Genomic DNA, 16,410 nt, shown 5'->3' on the forward strand with positions numbered 1-16,410 from the left:
ATCTCTCTTGAATTGAGCAGCCCAGAACTGGACACAGCACTCAAGCTGTGGCCTGAGCAGTGCTGAGTACAGGGGCAGAAGAACCTCCCTTATCCTACTGGCTGCACTTCCTGAGCCAGGCCAGGATGCCATTGGCTCTCCTGCCCACCTGGGCACACTGCTGCCTCATCTTCAGCTGCTATCTACCAGCACCCCCAGGTCCCTTTCCTCCTGGCTGCTCTCAGCCACTCTGTCCCCAGCCTGTAGTGCTGCTTGGGGTTGCTGCAGCCAGAGTGTAGAACCCTGCACTTGGCCTTGTTCAGTCTCATCCCATTGGCTTCTGCCCACCCATCCAGCCTGTCTAGGTCCCTCTGCCTTCTTTCTTCAAGCTCCCCTGCAGGGCCCAGGCAGGTGGAATGCAGCTGAGCATCCAGCTCCCACACTTTTACCCAAGCATGGCAGCTCTGCTTCCTCCCCATGCGATGATTCCCCGGCTCAGGGGCTGGTGGAGCCATCCCTTTGCAGAGGAATTCTGCTGCTTGCTTTTTATTAGGGAAAAAAAGTAAAGGGACTGGATGCATCACTGCACGTTTGGGCCAAAGACAGCAGCACAGCAGAGGCTGCCCCAAGCCAAACCACTCTCAGAGGTAGCCATCCCTCAGCAGAGCTCGCCCCGGCACCCCAAGAGCCTCTCAGGCTTTGGGGATGGGCTTCTCTGGTGACAGCAGCAGGTCGAAGGGGACAAGGGGTCGGACGAGCAGCCGCAGCTCGGGAGCGACGGGGTTTGCCTGGAGGTTGAGGCTCCTCAGTGCTGTCATGGTGGCCAGCTTCTCCACTGGCACCTCTGCAAAAGAGAGCACCCAAGGGTGAGCATCCATCCCTCCACTCGGCACTGGGCAGCTTGAGCTTCAAACACTGGGGTCAGTTTGGGGCCCCTCACAGTATCACAGTATCACAGTATCATCAGGGTTGGAAGAGACCTCACAGATCATCAAGTCCAACCCTTTACCACAGAGCTCAAGGCTAGACCATGGCACCAAGTGCCACGTCCAACCTTGCCTTGAACTGCCCCAGGGATGGCGACTCCACCACATCCCCGGGCAGCCCATTCCAGTGTCCTCACTACAAGAAAGATGTTGAGGTGCTGGAGTGTGCCCAGAGAAGGGCAATAAAGCTGGCAAAGGGTTGTGAGGAGCAGCTTGGGAACTGGGGTTGTTTAGGCTGGGGAAGAGGAGGCTGAGGAGAGACTTTCTTACACTCTGCAGCTCTGGGACATGGTTTAATGGCCATGGTGGTGGTAGGTTGAGAGCTGCACTCAATGATGTTAGAGGTCTTTTCTAACCTAAACAATTCTATGATTCTGTAGTTCTGCCCTTCCTCTCTCCCTCCTTTCCCCTTTCCCCTTTTCCTCCCTTTTTCCCTCCTAACATTTGCTGCTGGGGAATTCATAACAGCAAAAAGGGTTGAAAACCATGGCTTGATGGGCAGCCCAGGGCAAACCTCACTCCTGCCCCTCATCATCATCATCATCATCATCATCATCATCATCATCATCATCACAGCAGATTATATAATACAACTACTGAAGAAGATGTCTTGGCAATGTGCAAACAGTGTGAGAGACACTGCCCTCCAGTTCTCCCAGTACTACCAAACCCCTGCTGGAGTGTATACTGGAATTCAAAGGCCCTGGCGAGATCTCATCTTGAGTACTGCATTCAGTTTTGGGCTCCCCCTTTTAAGAGGGACAGGGATCTGCTGGAGAGAGTCCAGCAGAGGGATACAAGGATGATGAGGGGACTGGAGGGCACTGCCTGATGAGGAGAGGCTAAGGGACCTGGGGCTGCTTAGTCTGGAGAAGAGAAGACTTAGAGGGGATTTGATAAGTGTATATAAACACCTGAGGGCTGCTCGGGGCAGGGGAGGGACACAGAGGGGGGACAGGCTCTGCTCACTGCTCCCTGGGATGGGACAAGGAGCAATGGGTATAAGCTGCAGCAAAAGAGGTTCTGCCTCAACACAAGGGGGAACTTCTTTACTGTAAGGGTCCCAGATCACAGAACAGGCTCCCCAGAGAGGTTGTGAGGTCTTCTTCCCTGGAGACTTTCCAGGCTTGTCTGGATGTGTTCCTCTGTGCTCTGTGTTAGATTGTGTGGTCCTGCTCTGGCAGGGGGGGTTGGACTCGATGATCTCCTTGGGTCCCTTCCAACCCCTAACATCCTGTGAGCCTGTGAGGTCCTGCTCTGGCAGGGGGGTTGGATTTGATGATCTCTTTGGATCCCTTCCAACCCCCAATATCCTGTGATCCTGTGAGGTCCTGCTCTGGCAGGGGGGTTGGACTGATCTCCTTGGGTCCCTTCCAACTCCTGACATCCTGTGAGCCTGTGATCCCCTTGTTTTATTCCCAGTGTTGCAATGCCCAGGAGCCCTCCTCACCAGAGCAATGAGAGAGCACATGCTCTTTGCCCTTGTTGGACAGGCTGCCAGATGGCTCTTAGCCACCAATGGGCATGCCTCCTCTGTTGCAATTTCCATGAATTCAGATGTTTTCCTCCAGGAAGGATTTCTAAAGGAAAACATTTACATTGGAAAACAGCACAAGGCTGCTGAATGGTCCCAATGTGACACCACCAGGAGCAGAGGAACGAAAAGAAACGGCCTCAAGTTGCACCAGGGGAGTTTTAGGTTGGACAGCAGAAGAAACTTCTTCACTGCAAGGGTTCTCAAACCCTAGAACAGGCTTCCCAGACCCTAGAACAGGCTTCCCAGGGAGGTGGTTGAGTCACCAAACTTGGAGGTGTCTAAAAGACACAGAGATGTGGTGCTGAGGGACATGGTTTAGCATCAGGCTCGGTAGTTAGATGATAGTTGGGGCTTGGTTGGTCTTTCCCAACCAAGATGAGTCTGTGAGACTGATGAGAAAGCCTAACCATTAAGACCACTAAAAGATGACAGATTTAGCTTTTTGTTGCAAATCACACTATTTTGGGCTTGACAAACCCACCTGCCTGAGCTTACCAAAAACAGTTTTGTTTTAATTTGGCCACCAAAATGATCCCCCCCCCCCAAAAAAAAAAAACCAAAAACCAAACACACTTTTACTATCCCCAGCTCTGATTTCTTCTGACAGTATTTGGAGCAGAGTTGTGGTCATACACTTACAGCTGGGCAGATGATGCTGTGATTTTAAACCATGAAAGCATGAAAAGCCTCCCAACACCTCTATGGCTTCTTGCTTTGCCCTCCAGAAAGCAGTGCTGTTTTCTGCCATGCTCATGGTTCTACAAGACTCATATTACTTTTCCTCTTTTTTTTCTGGAGATGTGGTGCTGAGGGACATGGTTTAGTGGTGAGTTGGCAGCATTGGGGTTAATGGTTGGGCTCAATGACCCCTGAGGTCTCTTCCAAAGAAAACATCTTGATGATCTGGACAAGGTGATTGAGTCCAGCATCACTAAGTTTGCAGATGACACCAAGCTAGGAGCAGGTGTGGAGCTGTTGGAGGGTAGGAGAGCCCTGCAGAGGGACCTTGCCAGGCTGGATGGGTGGGCAGAGGCCAATGGGATGAGACTGAACAAGGCCAAGTGCAGGGTTCTGCACTTTGGCCACAACAACCCCAAGCAGCACTACAGGATGAGGACACAGTGGCTGGAAAGCAGCCAGGCAGAGAGGGACCTGGGAGTGCTGGTAAATAGCAGCTGAAGATGAGGCAGCAGTGTGCCCAGGTGGGCAGCAGAGCCAATGGCATCCTGGGCTGGCTCAGGAAGAGTGTGGCCAGAAGGACAAGGGAGGTTCTTCTGCTCCTGTACTCAGCACTGCTCAGGCCACAGCTTGAGTGCTGTGTCCAGTTCTGGGCTGCTCAATTCAAGAGAGATGTTGAGGTGCTGGAAGGTGTCCAGAGAAGGGCAATGAAGGTGGTGAGGGTCCTGGAGCACAGCCCTGTGAGGAGAGGCTGAGGGAGCTGGGGGTGTGCAGCCTGCAGAAGAGGAGGCTCAGGGCTGAGCTCATTGCTGTCTGCAACTCCCTGCAGGGAGGCTGTAGCCAGGTGGGGTTGGTCTCTTGTGCCAGGCAAGCAGCAACAGAAGAAGGGGACAGAGTCTGAAGTTGTGCTGTGGGAGGTCTGAGCTGGCTGTTAGGAGGAAGTTGTTGGCAGAGAGAGTGATTGGCATTGGAATGGGCTGCCCAGGGAGGTGGTGGAGTTGCTGTGCCTGGAGGTGTTGAAGCCAAGCCTGGCTGAGGCACTTAGTGCCATGGTCTGGTTGATTGGCCAGGGCTGGGTGCTAGGTTGGACTGGCTGAGCTTGGAGGTCTCTTCCAACCTGCTTGATTCTATGATTCTATGATTCTGAACAGCAGGCCTCTCACCAGGCTGAGCTTCCCGTGGGTTTTTGTTCATGCTGCTGTCTGTGGTGGGTTTGTCACTGCCACTCCCTCCCCTCTGTCATTTTACATTTTATTCCCCACCCCTCAGCCTCGATGCACAAAAGTGACTCCTTTTTGGTAGATCTTCCTGTGTAATGATCTCCTAAGGCTATGCATAGTCATGAAACCCCCCTGGCTTACACTTCCTAGGGAGCTAAGGAAGAGTATTTTAGGGACCAAGCCTTGCCCAGGGTGAGAAGAGTTCAGCTCTGCAGCTGTGTCCAGGTGAGGAGCAGTGACTCGCTGGCAGCACAAAGAGATAAGCAGTGCAGTCTACACCTAGAGGGACATGTCATGGAAGTCACAGACTCTTCTAGAAGCAACCCAAAGGATCAGGCAGTCACATTTCAGCCTGAATTATCCATGCTGGCTTTGCCAGTGAAGCCAGGAAAAACAAAAGGAAGGAATAAAAAGAAGCTTTTTCATAATTAAAGCAGCAAAGAGCAATTCTCTCAACCGAGGATCTGATAACGAGTGGAAAGCTCAGTTCCTCCAGATGAAACAGCTGCCAGGGTATCAGGAGGCATCTGAGGAGACAGATTTTCATGTCTGATGAGGCATCTGAGGAGCTGGGGTTAATGGACCCTAACAGCCCTGAGGGTCTTGAAGCCACAGCAGCCTGAATCAGGAAGGACCCTGCTCAGCTCAACAGAGCCATTTGCCAGTCAGCTTTTAGCATGACTCGCAGCCTTTAGTGGCCACCAGCTCCTGCCAGCCTCCTGCAAACCTCCTGGTGGAAGCCCAGGGGCTGGCTCCTCTGCAGCTGTTAACAGAGATGCATTTTCCATGCTGCTAGCCCAAATTAGGAGTGCTTCTCCGGCTCTCAGAAGGACAAAAATCAACCCAGTAGTGACTTTGTCAGCCTTTCTTGTGGTCCCCAATGTTGTTTCACCCTTTTTGCATTAAACCACTGATCCAGGAATAAAGGAAAGAGAAACTGAAGCTTCAGGCACCAATAAATCCCCCTGGACTTGGGAGCTGAAAATTCTAATTTGAGCTAACTCTAATCATCAGCAAAAGAGTTAAAAGCACTGACATTAACATGCAGATAATTACACTCCAGAGTTAGGAGCTACTTGAGATGAAGAGGGCATCTCCTGGCACTAAATGTCTCCTTTCTCAGAGCCCACAGACTCCAGGCTGGCATTAATTAATCTCCTTTTACTCTTGTTTCCCTTTGGCTGGAAAACATTATCTACCATCTCCAGTTCAATGCACTGTGCTAGGTGACTCAGTTCTCTTTCAGGAGGTGCTTTGAAATCTGCTTTGCAGCTCTGCAATCAACTCCCTCAGCATCACTGATGGGGCAGAAGAGGGCAGGCAGAACCAGGAATGGTACATGGCCATAACAGCATCAGAAACCAGCTTCATACTGCTTGAGACAGCCTCAGTTCACCCCCAACCTCTGTCTACCCACCTATAACTTGGAGAATATCCTTCTCTCATCTGCTGGTCTTCTATCTGGAGCAGATTCTCAACTCCTTACTGGGCTAAGTGGGGCAACCTGGGCCCTAAACTATAAAAGGCAGCAAAATGCAGCTCTGGCATTAGGGAGGTGGGTTCTTAGTGTGCTGGCTTGATGTTGGAGAAGAGCATCTGGATGAGATTTCAGCTCCCTCTGGAGATAGCATATCTCAAGAGCTTCTCCCAGAACATAGTAGCTGCTCCCTATGAGATTTTGTTGCTTCTCCTGTGACTCTGCTGCTGAAACAGGCTCCTTAGCCAGCTCTAGTGGGTGAGTTGTATGCATGGAGAGGGAAGGAAAAAAGAAAATGCACTGGCTGGAGAGCAGCCCTGAGGAGAGGGACGTGGGGGTGCTGCTGGACCAGAAGCTCAACAGGAGCCAGCAGTGTGCACTTGCAGCCCAGAAAGCCAAGCAGAGCCTGGGCTGCAGCAGGAGAAGTGTGGCCAGCAGGGCCAGGGAGGTGATTCTCCCTCTCTACTGTGCTCTGCTGAGACCCCATCTGGAGTCCTGCATCCAGTTCTGGAGCCCCCATTGCAAGAGGGATGTGGAGATGCTGGAGTGTGTCCAGAGAAGGGCCAGGAGGATGCTGAGAGGGCTGGAGCAGCTCTGCTGTGAGGACAGACTGAAAGAGTTGGGGCTGTTGAGTCTGCAGAAGAGGAGGCTCCCAGGTGACTTTCTTGTGGCCTTCCAGGATCTGAAGGAGGCCTCCAAAAAAGCTGGGGAGGGACTTTTGAGGCTGTCAGGGAGTGCCAGGACTAGGGGAAGTGGAGCAAAGCTGGAGGTGGGGAGATTGAGACTGGCCATGAGGAAGAAGTTTTTGATCATGAGAGTGGTGAGAGGCTGGAATGGGTTTCCCAGGGAGGTGGTTGAGGCCCCATGGCTGGAGGTGTTTAAGGTCAGGCTGGCTGAGGCTGTGGCCAGGCTGCTCTAGGGTAGGGTGTCCCTGCCCATGGCAGGGAGATTGGAACTGGCTGATCCTTGTGGTCCCTTCCAACCCTGACTGATTCCATGATTCCATGATAACAATGGCATAGAACAATAATGGCATAAAATAATAATTAAGCTAACGTACTGCAGTGCCTTGGGCTGCCTAAGCAAAGGAGGAGAAGGAGGCTTGTTGGGGCACTGAGCTGGTCCCAGCAGGACTGATCCTTGTGGTCCCTTCCAACCCTGACTGATTCTGTGATTCTTACAGCCTGGGCTAAGGTCTCTTGGGTGGAAAAAGGTATGAAGGTCTCAAATCCTGTTTCAGTTGTTAAGGGCAAGCTACATTGGTGCCAGTTAAATTCAAGCTGTTGAACTCTCCTTAACTTTCATTCCCCAGTGGTGGGAGGATAAATAAAAGCATACTGATAAATCAATATGTACAAAACCCCATATGGATAAAAATGCAAGCTCCATTGCAGGTGAACTTGGGAGGTATTTGGGAAGAGCTGTGATTGTCCAGACTTCTGCTTCCTTGGCAAAATGGGTTGCAATACCTATGAGGAGAGGCTGAGGGAGCTGGGGGTGTTTGGCCTGCAGAAGAGGAGGCTCAGGGCTGACCTCATTGCTGTCTACAACTCCCTGAAGGGAGGCTGTAGCCAGGTGGGGTTGGTCTCTGCTGCCAGGCAAGCAGCAACACAACAAGGGGACAGAGTCTCAAGTTGTGGCAGGGGAGGTCTAGGCTGGATGTCAGGAGGAAGTTGTTGTCAGAGAGAGTGATTGGCATTGGAATGGGCTGCCCAGGGAGGTGGTGGAGTCGCTGTGCCTGGAGGTGTTGAAGCAAAGCCTGGCTGAGGCAATTAGTGCCATGGTCTGGTTGATTGGATAGGGCTGGGTGCTAGGTTGGACTGGATGAGCTTGGAGGTCTCTTCCAACGTGGTTGATTCTATGATAATAAATGCAATCTGCTGTGCAGGTGAACTTGGGAGGTATTTGGGAAGAGCTGTGATTGCCCAGACTTCTGCTTCCTTAGCAAAATGGGTTGTGACTCTCCTGATTTCCCACTCTCTCTGTCTTTCCCCTTTCCTGAAAATTCCTCAAGTAAGCTCACCTTGGAAATTTCTGCAGCCAGCCAGCATTGTGGTCATTGCTGCATTATGTCCCTAAAACATTTGAGCAGCTCAAAACTGTTGATTTCTACCTTGTCAGTGCTTTTCCTGAGTCTGATACGAGCAGCTGGAGGGAGCTGGGTGGGAGGTGACCAAGCCTAACAGCTGTGTTTCTCCAGCCACCCCTTCCCCACCCAGGGCTAACCCATTTGGGCACAACCCTTGGTGCAGCTTTTCCTTTCTGAATTGGAGTGGGGAGGAAACAGTAATAAAAGCTTATTCCTTTCTCTGATGGAGTGAGTGAGTGGGAAATATGCTGGTTGGGAGACCAGGTCTGGCTGAAGCTGTCCAGTTCAGCTCAAAAAATGATGGAGGGATCTAAGCTCTGTCTGGACAGTGGGAGAGGAAAAAAAGGGATGAGGAAGACCCATGTCTTTTTGCTCTTCCCTCATGGAAGTGGTGTTTAATCTCTTGTGTTTTTACAGGCAGAGAGAGGGAACAGCTGATTCTGTTAATAAAACTTGTGTTACAGGGAGCAGCTTTCCCAGCAGCAGCTGAAGCTATCCCAGATAAAAAAGACAAAATTGTGTGGACTTGATGTTGGCTTCCCTGGGGATCTGTGTGGGCTGTGGGATGCTCCAGCCTGGCCTTCTTGAAAGCTTGCTTTTAAACAAGTCCCCTTTTGTCTACGTGCAGCAGCTGTCCTTTGAGCCCAGCTCTTGGGAGACTCCAAAGGCTTCAGCTTTGTGCATCAAAAAGTTTCCACCTGCTGCTGGGTTGAGGGATGAGTAGCTTCTATCATTCCTTTGATCTCATTCTTTTTAGGGGATTTCTTAGTGCTATGGCACCTATTTGCTCTCAGAAATGTTCAGGTAGGCAGCAGATATCTCAACCCAGCATCCTTGGGCCTCATATCTGCAGTCAGGTCTGAATCTAGTTCCAAGCCCTTGCCACAGGCAGGGACACCCTACCCTAGAGCAGGCTGCACACAGCCTCATCCAGCCTGGCCTTAAACACCTCCAGCCATGGGGCCTCAACCTCCTCCCTGGGAAACTCATTCCAGCCTCTCACCACTCTCAGGCTCAACAACTTCCTCCTCACAGCCACTCTCAATCTTCCCACCCCCAGCATTGCTCCATTCCCCCTAGTCCTGGCACTCCCTCACAGCCTCAAAAGTCCCTCCCCAGCTTTTTTGGATGTCCCCTTCAGATGCTGGAAGGCCACAAGAAGGTCACCTGGGAGCCTCCTCTTCTGCAGACTCAACAGCCCCAACTCTTTCACTCTGTCCTCACAGCAGAGCTGCTCCAGCCCTCTCAGCATCCTCCTGGCCCTGCTCTGGACACACTCCAGCATCTCCACATCCCTCTTGCAATGGGGGCTCCAGAACTGGATGCAGTACTGCAGGTGGGGTCTCAGCAGAGCACAGTAGAGGGGGAGAATCACCTCCCTGGCCCTGCTGGCCACACTTCTGCTGCTGCAGCCCAGGATCTGGTTGGCTTTCTGGGCTGCAACTGCACACTGCTGGCTCCTGTTGAGCTTCTGGTCCAGCAGCACCCCCAAGTCCCTCTCCTCAGGGCTGCTCTCCAGACACTCACTGCCCAGCCTGCATTTGTGCTTGGCATTGCCTCCACCCAGCTGCAGGACCTTGCCCTTGGTCTTGTTGAAGCTCCTGAGGTTGGCTTGTGCCCACCTCTGCAGCCTGTGCAGGTCCCTCTGAATGGATCCCTGCCCTCCAGCCTGTCTGCTACACCACACAGCTTGGTGTGGGCAGCAAACTTGCTGAGGCTGCACTCAATGCCTCTGTCCATGGCACCCACAAAGGTGTTCTTCCCTTCACCGACAAAGATCCTTCTCACCTGTGATCTCATTCTCTTCCAGGTCGATGGTCTCCAGGGTGGTGACAGCCGCCAGGGGCTCAGGGAAACGTCGGAATCTGTTTCGGGAGAGGTTGATGGCCTGGAGGTGCAGCAGGGAGGTGACCTCCTCAGGCAGGCGGTGCAGGTAGTTGCCTGACAGATTGAGCTCTGATGGGAAAATAAATAATCACAGTTAAGAACGACTTAAGTGTGCTCTGTATATGAAACCAACACACAGCTTAGCTTACAGTCTGCCTCCCCCCGTGAGGTGATAGGTCCCAGCAATAGGATTTCAGCTCCCCAGATTGGGATTTCTGCTCCCAAAATTGGGATTTTTGGTGGTTTTGCTCATCTCCATCGGTCTTTTGGTTGCTGTGAATATGGCTTTTTGGAGCAAGATGTTTCCTGGCTTCCTTGGGATTTCCTAATGGAACCTGGGCAGCATTTTGCAAGCTGTAGAAAGAAGCAGTATTTCATAGTGAAATTGGTGCAGTGGATATTTGTTGTGGCTTAAAGTTCTATCTTCATGTGCCTGAACCCCTTCTGAGGAATAGCCAGCGTGGTAAAAATACCTCTGTAATGCTTTTTTTTCCCACTCCAGAAATCAGCTCCACATTCCTGCACAAATGGCTGTTAGCCTTGGGAATGGGAACCCAAATCCAGCTCTCCCAGTGTCCTTCTCCAGTGACACAGGGCTTTCTGCTCTATAAATACCTCTGCAAGCTGACCTGTCCCTGCTAATACCTGGTATTTATAGGTCTTGCCTCTTTCAGGCTGGTGCAAGGCTGTCCCCAGCTCTGGGGCATCTCTTCCTCTTGAACAGCCCTGCTGAGGCTCAGCAAGTTCGTCACTAAAATGGTTTTTCTCACTGCTGCAACAAAGCCCTTGCTAAGAAAAGAGACCAGGGCTGTCCCCAGCACTGAGCCATCTCTTCCTCTCTTCCTCTTGAATAGCCCTGCTGAGGCTCAACACATTCATCACCAGAGTGTTTTTTTTTCTCACTGCTGCAACAAATCCCTTGCTGGGAAAAGAGACCAAGGCTGTCCCCAGCCCTGGGGCATCTCTTCCTTTTGAATAGCCCTGCTGAGGCTCAGCATGTTCATCACCACAGTGGTTTTTCTCACTGCTGCAACAAAGCCCTGGCTGGGAAAAAGAGACCTTTTAACCCTCAGAGCTTCTTTTGCTCCACATGTTTCTTTTCTCCAGCCCGAGGGAGTTTTAAGGATGATGTTCCAGCTTCAGCACAATAGCAGAAGCCTCCCCAGACACCCTTTCAGTGAAGAATCACAATCATTTTGATGGGACAAGACCTTTTGAGTTCATTCAGTACAGCAGTTATCTCTCTCTGCCAAAGCTGGTGCTAAACCATATCACTCAGCACCAAGTGTCTGAGGCTTTTAAACACCTTCAGGTTTGGTGATTCAACCACCTCCCTCTGCAGCTTGTTGCAGTGTTTGAGAACCCCTTCAGTGAAGAAGTTTCTTCTGATGTGCAACCTAAACCTCCCTCAATGCTACTTGAGGCCGATTCTTCTTGTCCTGTTGCTTATTCTTTGGGAGAAGACACTGGAACCAACCTGGCTTCAGTCTCCTGTCAAGGAGTTAGAGAGCCAGAAGGTCTCTCCTCAGTCTCCTTTTCTCCAGGGTGAACAACCCCACTTCCCTCATAAGACTTGTGCTCCAGACCCTTCACCAGCTTTGTTGCTGTGCTAATTTGAAGCCAGCTGGAATATTTTGGTGAGAAGAATTAGATGATAAGCTGTGAAAAGGAAATAGTGGTAATGGCTACTGCACTCATAGGCTTGCTGAGATGGATAAAAACAAGAACACAAACATAGATAACACAGTTGAGTTGCTCTCTGGCTCTGGCTGCCTTCCTTCTCTTTCTAACCTGCTATCTAATCCTTCTGCTTCCTAACCTCCCTGGCCAATTCTCCAAACTCACCTTGAACATAAAGCAAAGTCTGGGGTAAGGCAGAGGGGTGGAAAGGAGGTGGAAGTGTGGGACTATGATTTCTGGGAGGGCTGTTGTGTTTCTGTGTTACTTTAATTTGTATATGACTGTATGTATTTGTGTATAGCTGCCTGCATGTTGTGCTAAGCTGTAAATATAAAGCTCCATTCTAATTTCCATCTCAGCTGAGTCTAGTCTGGGTGATTTTCTTAAGTGTGGGTGGGTAACACCCAAACCATCACAGCTGCCCTTCTCTGGACATGCTCCAGGACCTCACTGTCCTGCCTGGAGTGAAGGGCAGGATCTGAGGTGTGGTGTCACCAGTACCCTGTTGAGGGGGATGCTCACCTCCTTGGTCCTGCTGGCCACACTGTCTGAAAGGTAGGATGCTGTTGGCTTTCTTGGCCACCTGGGCACATGCTGACTCTTCAGTCACTGCTAATCAAGCTGCTCTTGTTTTAACAAGAAGCATTTTATCACCCATAAGGAAATTGCAAAAGGCAGATCTGAAGAACCAGAGTCAGGTGGTGGTGTTTCTTAAACATACAAGCTTTTAAAACCTGCCAGAGCTCCAGATGTTGCTGCAAGCAGGCAAAGCCCTGATGCAGTTCCCAGTGTTCAAAGCCACCTTACTGGAGTATGACATGACCATGTTTTTAGCATCTTTTAGCCACAGAACCTTAGAATCATTCTAGATGGAAAAGACCTTTAAGACCTGACCAGGCTGCAGAGGTGGGCACAAGCCAGCCTCAGGAGCTTCAACAAGCGCAAGGTCCTGCATTGGGGTGGAGGCAATGCCAAGCACAAATCCAGGCTGGGCAGTGAGTGGCTGGAGAGCAGTCCTGAGGAGAGGAACTTGGGGGTGCTGGTGGCCAAGAAGCTCAACATGAGCCAGCAATGTGCACTTGCAGCCAGGAGAGCCAAGCAGTCCAACCCTGATTGATTCTATTATCCAGTCCAACCACTAATCCAGCACTGCCAGGTCACCACTAAACCATTTCCCTCAGCACCACATCCACATAGCTTTGAAATTTCTCCAGGGTGGAGATTTCACTTTTGCCCTGAACAGCCTGGAAATAAATATTCCCTAATGTCCCATCTAAATCTCCCCCTGGTCTAGCCTGAGGCCATTTCCTCTTGTCTTGTGGCTTGTTACTTGCTGGTCTCCACGGGGCTGTATCCCAGTGGCACCAGCCATGGACCGATGACTGTCCCCATCTCCTGCCATCAATGGGAAGTGAGCAACTCTCACTGTCCCCATCTGCAGGGAATGGGAAGTGATGAGCAACTCTCACTGACGGCCCTATGATGTGGAGCTAGTTAGCCAGCAGTGAGCCAGTGTGCCATCTGCAGCCTTAAACACTACTGCTGCCTCGCCAGCCCCCTTTCTTCCCCAACTCCATCCTTGGAGGGAGCTGAAGAATGATGAGAGGTCCTGCACTGCTGAAAGGTGGTATGGCTTTGGGCAGATGGGGGAGTGCAAAACCAGTGTCCTTTTTCAGCAAGGGTAAAGAAAAGTGAATTTTGGGGGGCTGAACCTAGTGCTTGGAATGAAGTATGTGCACAGAGGAGCCAGAATTGTGATGAGGAGGTTCTTTGGTGCTGTCTCCTCTGCAGTAACCTGGAGGGGCCTTTGCTGGGCCCCAAAGGGTTTGGGAGTGGTTATTGTGAAGCTGTGGGGCTGTCCCTTACCTCTCAGCTGGCTGAAGGTGGCGATGAATCTGCTAGTGATAGACTTCAGCTCGTTGTTTGCCAGGGAGATGCGGTGGATGCCCTCGGTGACGCTCCGCATGGCTTTGTAGATGCCAACAGGGAAGGTCATCAGCTTGCAGTTGGCCAGATCTGCTCCCAGAGAGACCAAAGCACCACAGGATGTACCCAGGCTGGGATGGAGCAGTGCTTTCCATCTCGGTTTCCACCCCTTAGTGATTTCTCTGAGGCTGCTTTCCATCAGGTCAGCCCCTCACCTGTACGGGTGCAGGGAGCTATTCCTCCCTAGGTGCAAGACTTTAGACATGTCCTTGCTGGACTTCATGGGGTTCTCTTCCACTCAGCTCTCCAACCTGCCCAGAGCTCACTCAGGAGGACACTGAGAAGCTGAGTACTGAAGCTCTGCCTCTGCCTAAGCTGGTTGATACCCAAGGTCTGGGATGGAAATGAGCCACTTTCACCTCCTGCTGTTGATGGATCTTGGATGTTAGCTAGAAACAAGGAAACTGCAGAAACCCAGAGATCCAACCAGGCAGCCTGAGAAATCAAGCTCCTGTGGTTACTTGCAAAGAAGGACTTTGTCCCTGGGGCGTATCCCACAGGATTCCTGCTGGGAGCCCACTCAAACTTTGGTGTGTCTGAGACGCCTTTGAGGAGCTGAGAGCCATCCCCAGGGGCGCAGGAGCCTTGGGTGCAGTGCCCAGAGGGGTAACCAACAGCCGGAGGTCTGGTTCTGCTAAGAGCCAGAGCACTGAAACTCAGAGCCCTGCTCCCAGACACCTGATCCTTCTCCAGGCCCCCAGCAGGAGCCACGCCGCAGCGCTGAGCTTACCCAGGGAATCTGCTTTGTTCTCCACTGTCTCGTTCACCTTCCTGGCCACCCGGGCCACCGCCTCACCCATCCTCCTCTGCATGCGGGCAGCCGGTCCCACCGGGGACACGCTTGGGCCAGGGGGATCCACGGCTGCGAGGGGGAACCGTCTGTCTGCTCTGGCCTCTCTGGAGAGGGATGCTAAAAATAGCCATCAGCATTCCCCAGGGAGGGACAGAGGGAGGCTGTGCCAGGGCTGCCGTGGCTCTTCAGCTGTGTGACTCCCAACTTTTCACTTAGGATATGGGGGATTGTAGAAGCATAGAATTATTGGAGTTGGAAGGGACCTAAAGGATCATAGAATCAGAATCAACCAGGATGGAAGAGGTCTCCAAGGTCATCCAGTCCAACCTAGCACCCAGCCCTGGCCAGTCAACCAGACCATGGCACTAAGTGCCTCAGACAGGCTCTGCTTCAACACCTCCAGGCACAGCAACTCCACCACCTCCCTGGGCAGCCCATTCCAATGCCAGTCACTCTCTCTGACAACAACTTCCTCCTAACAGCCAGCCTAGACCTCCCCTGCCACAACTTGAGACTCTGTCCCCTTGTTCTGTGGCTGCTTGCCTGGCACATGAGACCAACCCCACCTGGCTACAGCCTCCCTTCAGGGAGCTGGAGACAGCAATGAGGTCAGCCCTGAGCCTCCTCTTCTGCAGGCTGCACACCCTCAGCTCCCTCAGCCTCTCCTCACAGGGCTGTGCTCCAGGCCCCTCACCAGCTTCCCTGCCCTTCTCTGGACACCTTCCAGCACCTCAACATCTCTCTTGAATTGAGGAGCCCAGAACTGGACACAGCACTTAAGGTGTGGCCTGAGCAGTGCTGAGCACAGGGACGGCAGAATAACCTCCCTTGTCCTGCTGGCCACACTGCTCCTGAGCCAGGCCAGGATGCCATTGGCTCTCCTGCCCACCTGGGCACACTGCTGCCTCATCTTCAGCTACTATCTACCAGTACCCCCAGCTCCCTTTCCTCCTGTCTGCTCTCAGCCACTCTGTCCCCAGCCTGTAGTGCTGCTTGGGGTTGTTGTGGCCAAAGTGTAGAACCCTGCACTTGGCCTTGTTCAATCTCATCCCTTTGGCCTCTGCCCACCCATCCATCCTGTCTAGGTCCCTCTGCAGGGCTCTCCTACCCTCCAACAACTCCACACCTGCACCTAGCTTGGTGTCATCTGCAAACTTACTGATGCTGGACTCAATCCCCTGCTCCAGATCATCAATAAAGGTATCAAACAGGACTGGGCACAGCACTGATCCCTGGGGCACACCACTAGTGACAGCTGCCAGCTGGATGTGGCACCATTCACCACCACTCTTTGGGCCCAGCTCTCTAGCCAGTTCTTGACCCATATCAGAGGGAATCTGTCCAAGCCATGAGCTGCCAGCTTGGCCAGGAGCTGCTTATGGCAGACATACCTTATTGCTCCTTAATGAAGAATGCACATCTGGCCTTTGGGGCCCTGTGTTTGTGCAACTTTAGGGGTCCTTCACCTGTATGCTTTGATTTCACACTTTCCCTTTCATTAGTGTGGATCTCAGGGCACAGGATTCCCAACTTTCCAGGATGCTATATTTGGAATATGGGGATGCATCCCCTTTCCTGATGTGGGACATGGGGATGCATCCACTTTCCTGATGTGGGATATGGGGATGCATCCCCTTTCCTGATGTGGGATATGGGGATGCATCCCCTTTCCTGATGTGGGATATGGGGATGCATCCCCTTTCCTGATGTGGGACATGGGGATGCATCCTTTTTGCAGTGATCCTCTTTCCCCAGTGATCTGGGTCTGGCGTGGCCCTCTGGGTGAGTTTCCCATCTTTCCCTGATGATTTGTTTGGAATAGGAGTATACATGCCCTTTTCCTGATGGCCTTCAGTGCACAGGATCCCCAGCCTTCTTAACTGGTACTTTATCACAAGGGGAGCAGCCTAGTTGTCTGAGGATGGCGAAGCCTTGGGGGTTCGTGATTCCCAAGGTTCTGGGGGTATGGGGATACATCCACATTCTTTCCCTGCCCACTCAGGCAAAAGATTTTGGTGGAGAGGCCATTTAACACAGCCCACTTCCTGCACCGCTCGTGTGTGTGTATCCCGTCTCCTCCTCCTCCTCCCAAAAGTAC

General features: G+C 52.0%; 1 protein-coding gene across 3 annotated transcripts; it reads right to left on the reverse strand.

The window, feature by feature from the left end:
* Positions 1–595: 595 nt before the first annotated feature.
* LRRC20 (leucine rich repeat containing 20) lies at positions 596–14,394 on the reverse strand. 3 transcript variants are annotated; one of them, XM_064145659.1, is made up of 4 exons: positions 14,250–14,394; positions 13,400–13,549; positions 9,755–9,922; positions 596–823 (listed from the first exon to the last, which is right to left on the reverse strand). In XM_064145659.1, exons 1-4 carry the CDS (start codon positions 14,329–14,331, stop codon positions 672–674), a joined length of 552 nt encoding a protein of 183 aa, XP_064001729.1. In that variant the 5' UTR covers positions 14,332–14,394; the 3' UTR covers positions 596–671. The 3 variants fall into 3 exon arrangements, with proteins under 3 accessions (XP_064001729.1, XP_064001730.1, XP_064001731.1); XM_064145660.1 differs by lacking the exon at positions 13,400–13,549 and having other exon boundaries at positions 14,250–14,369; XM_064145661.1 differs by lacking the exon at positions 9,755–9,922 and having other exon boundaries at positions 14,250–14,369.
* Between the last annotated feature and the right edge of the window lie 2,016 nt (positions 14,395–16,410).

The sequence above is a fragment of the Pogoniulus pusillus genome, chromosome 6, assembly GCF_015220805.1.
Source record: "Pogoniulus pusillus isolate bPogPus1 chromosome 6, bPogPus1.pri, whole genome shotgun sequence".
Taxonomy (NCBI): domain Eukaryota; kingdom Metazoa; phylum Chordata; class Aves; order Piciformes; family Lybiidae; genus Pogoniulus; species Pogoniulus pusillus.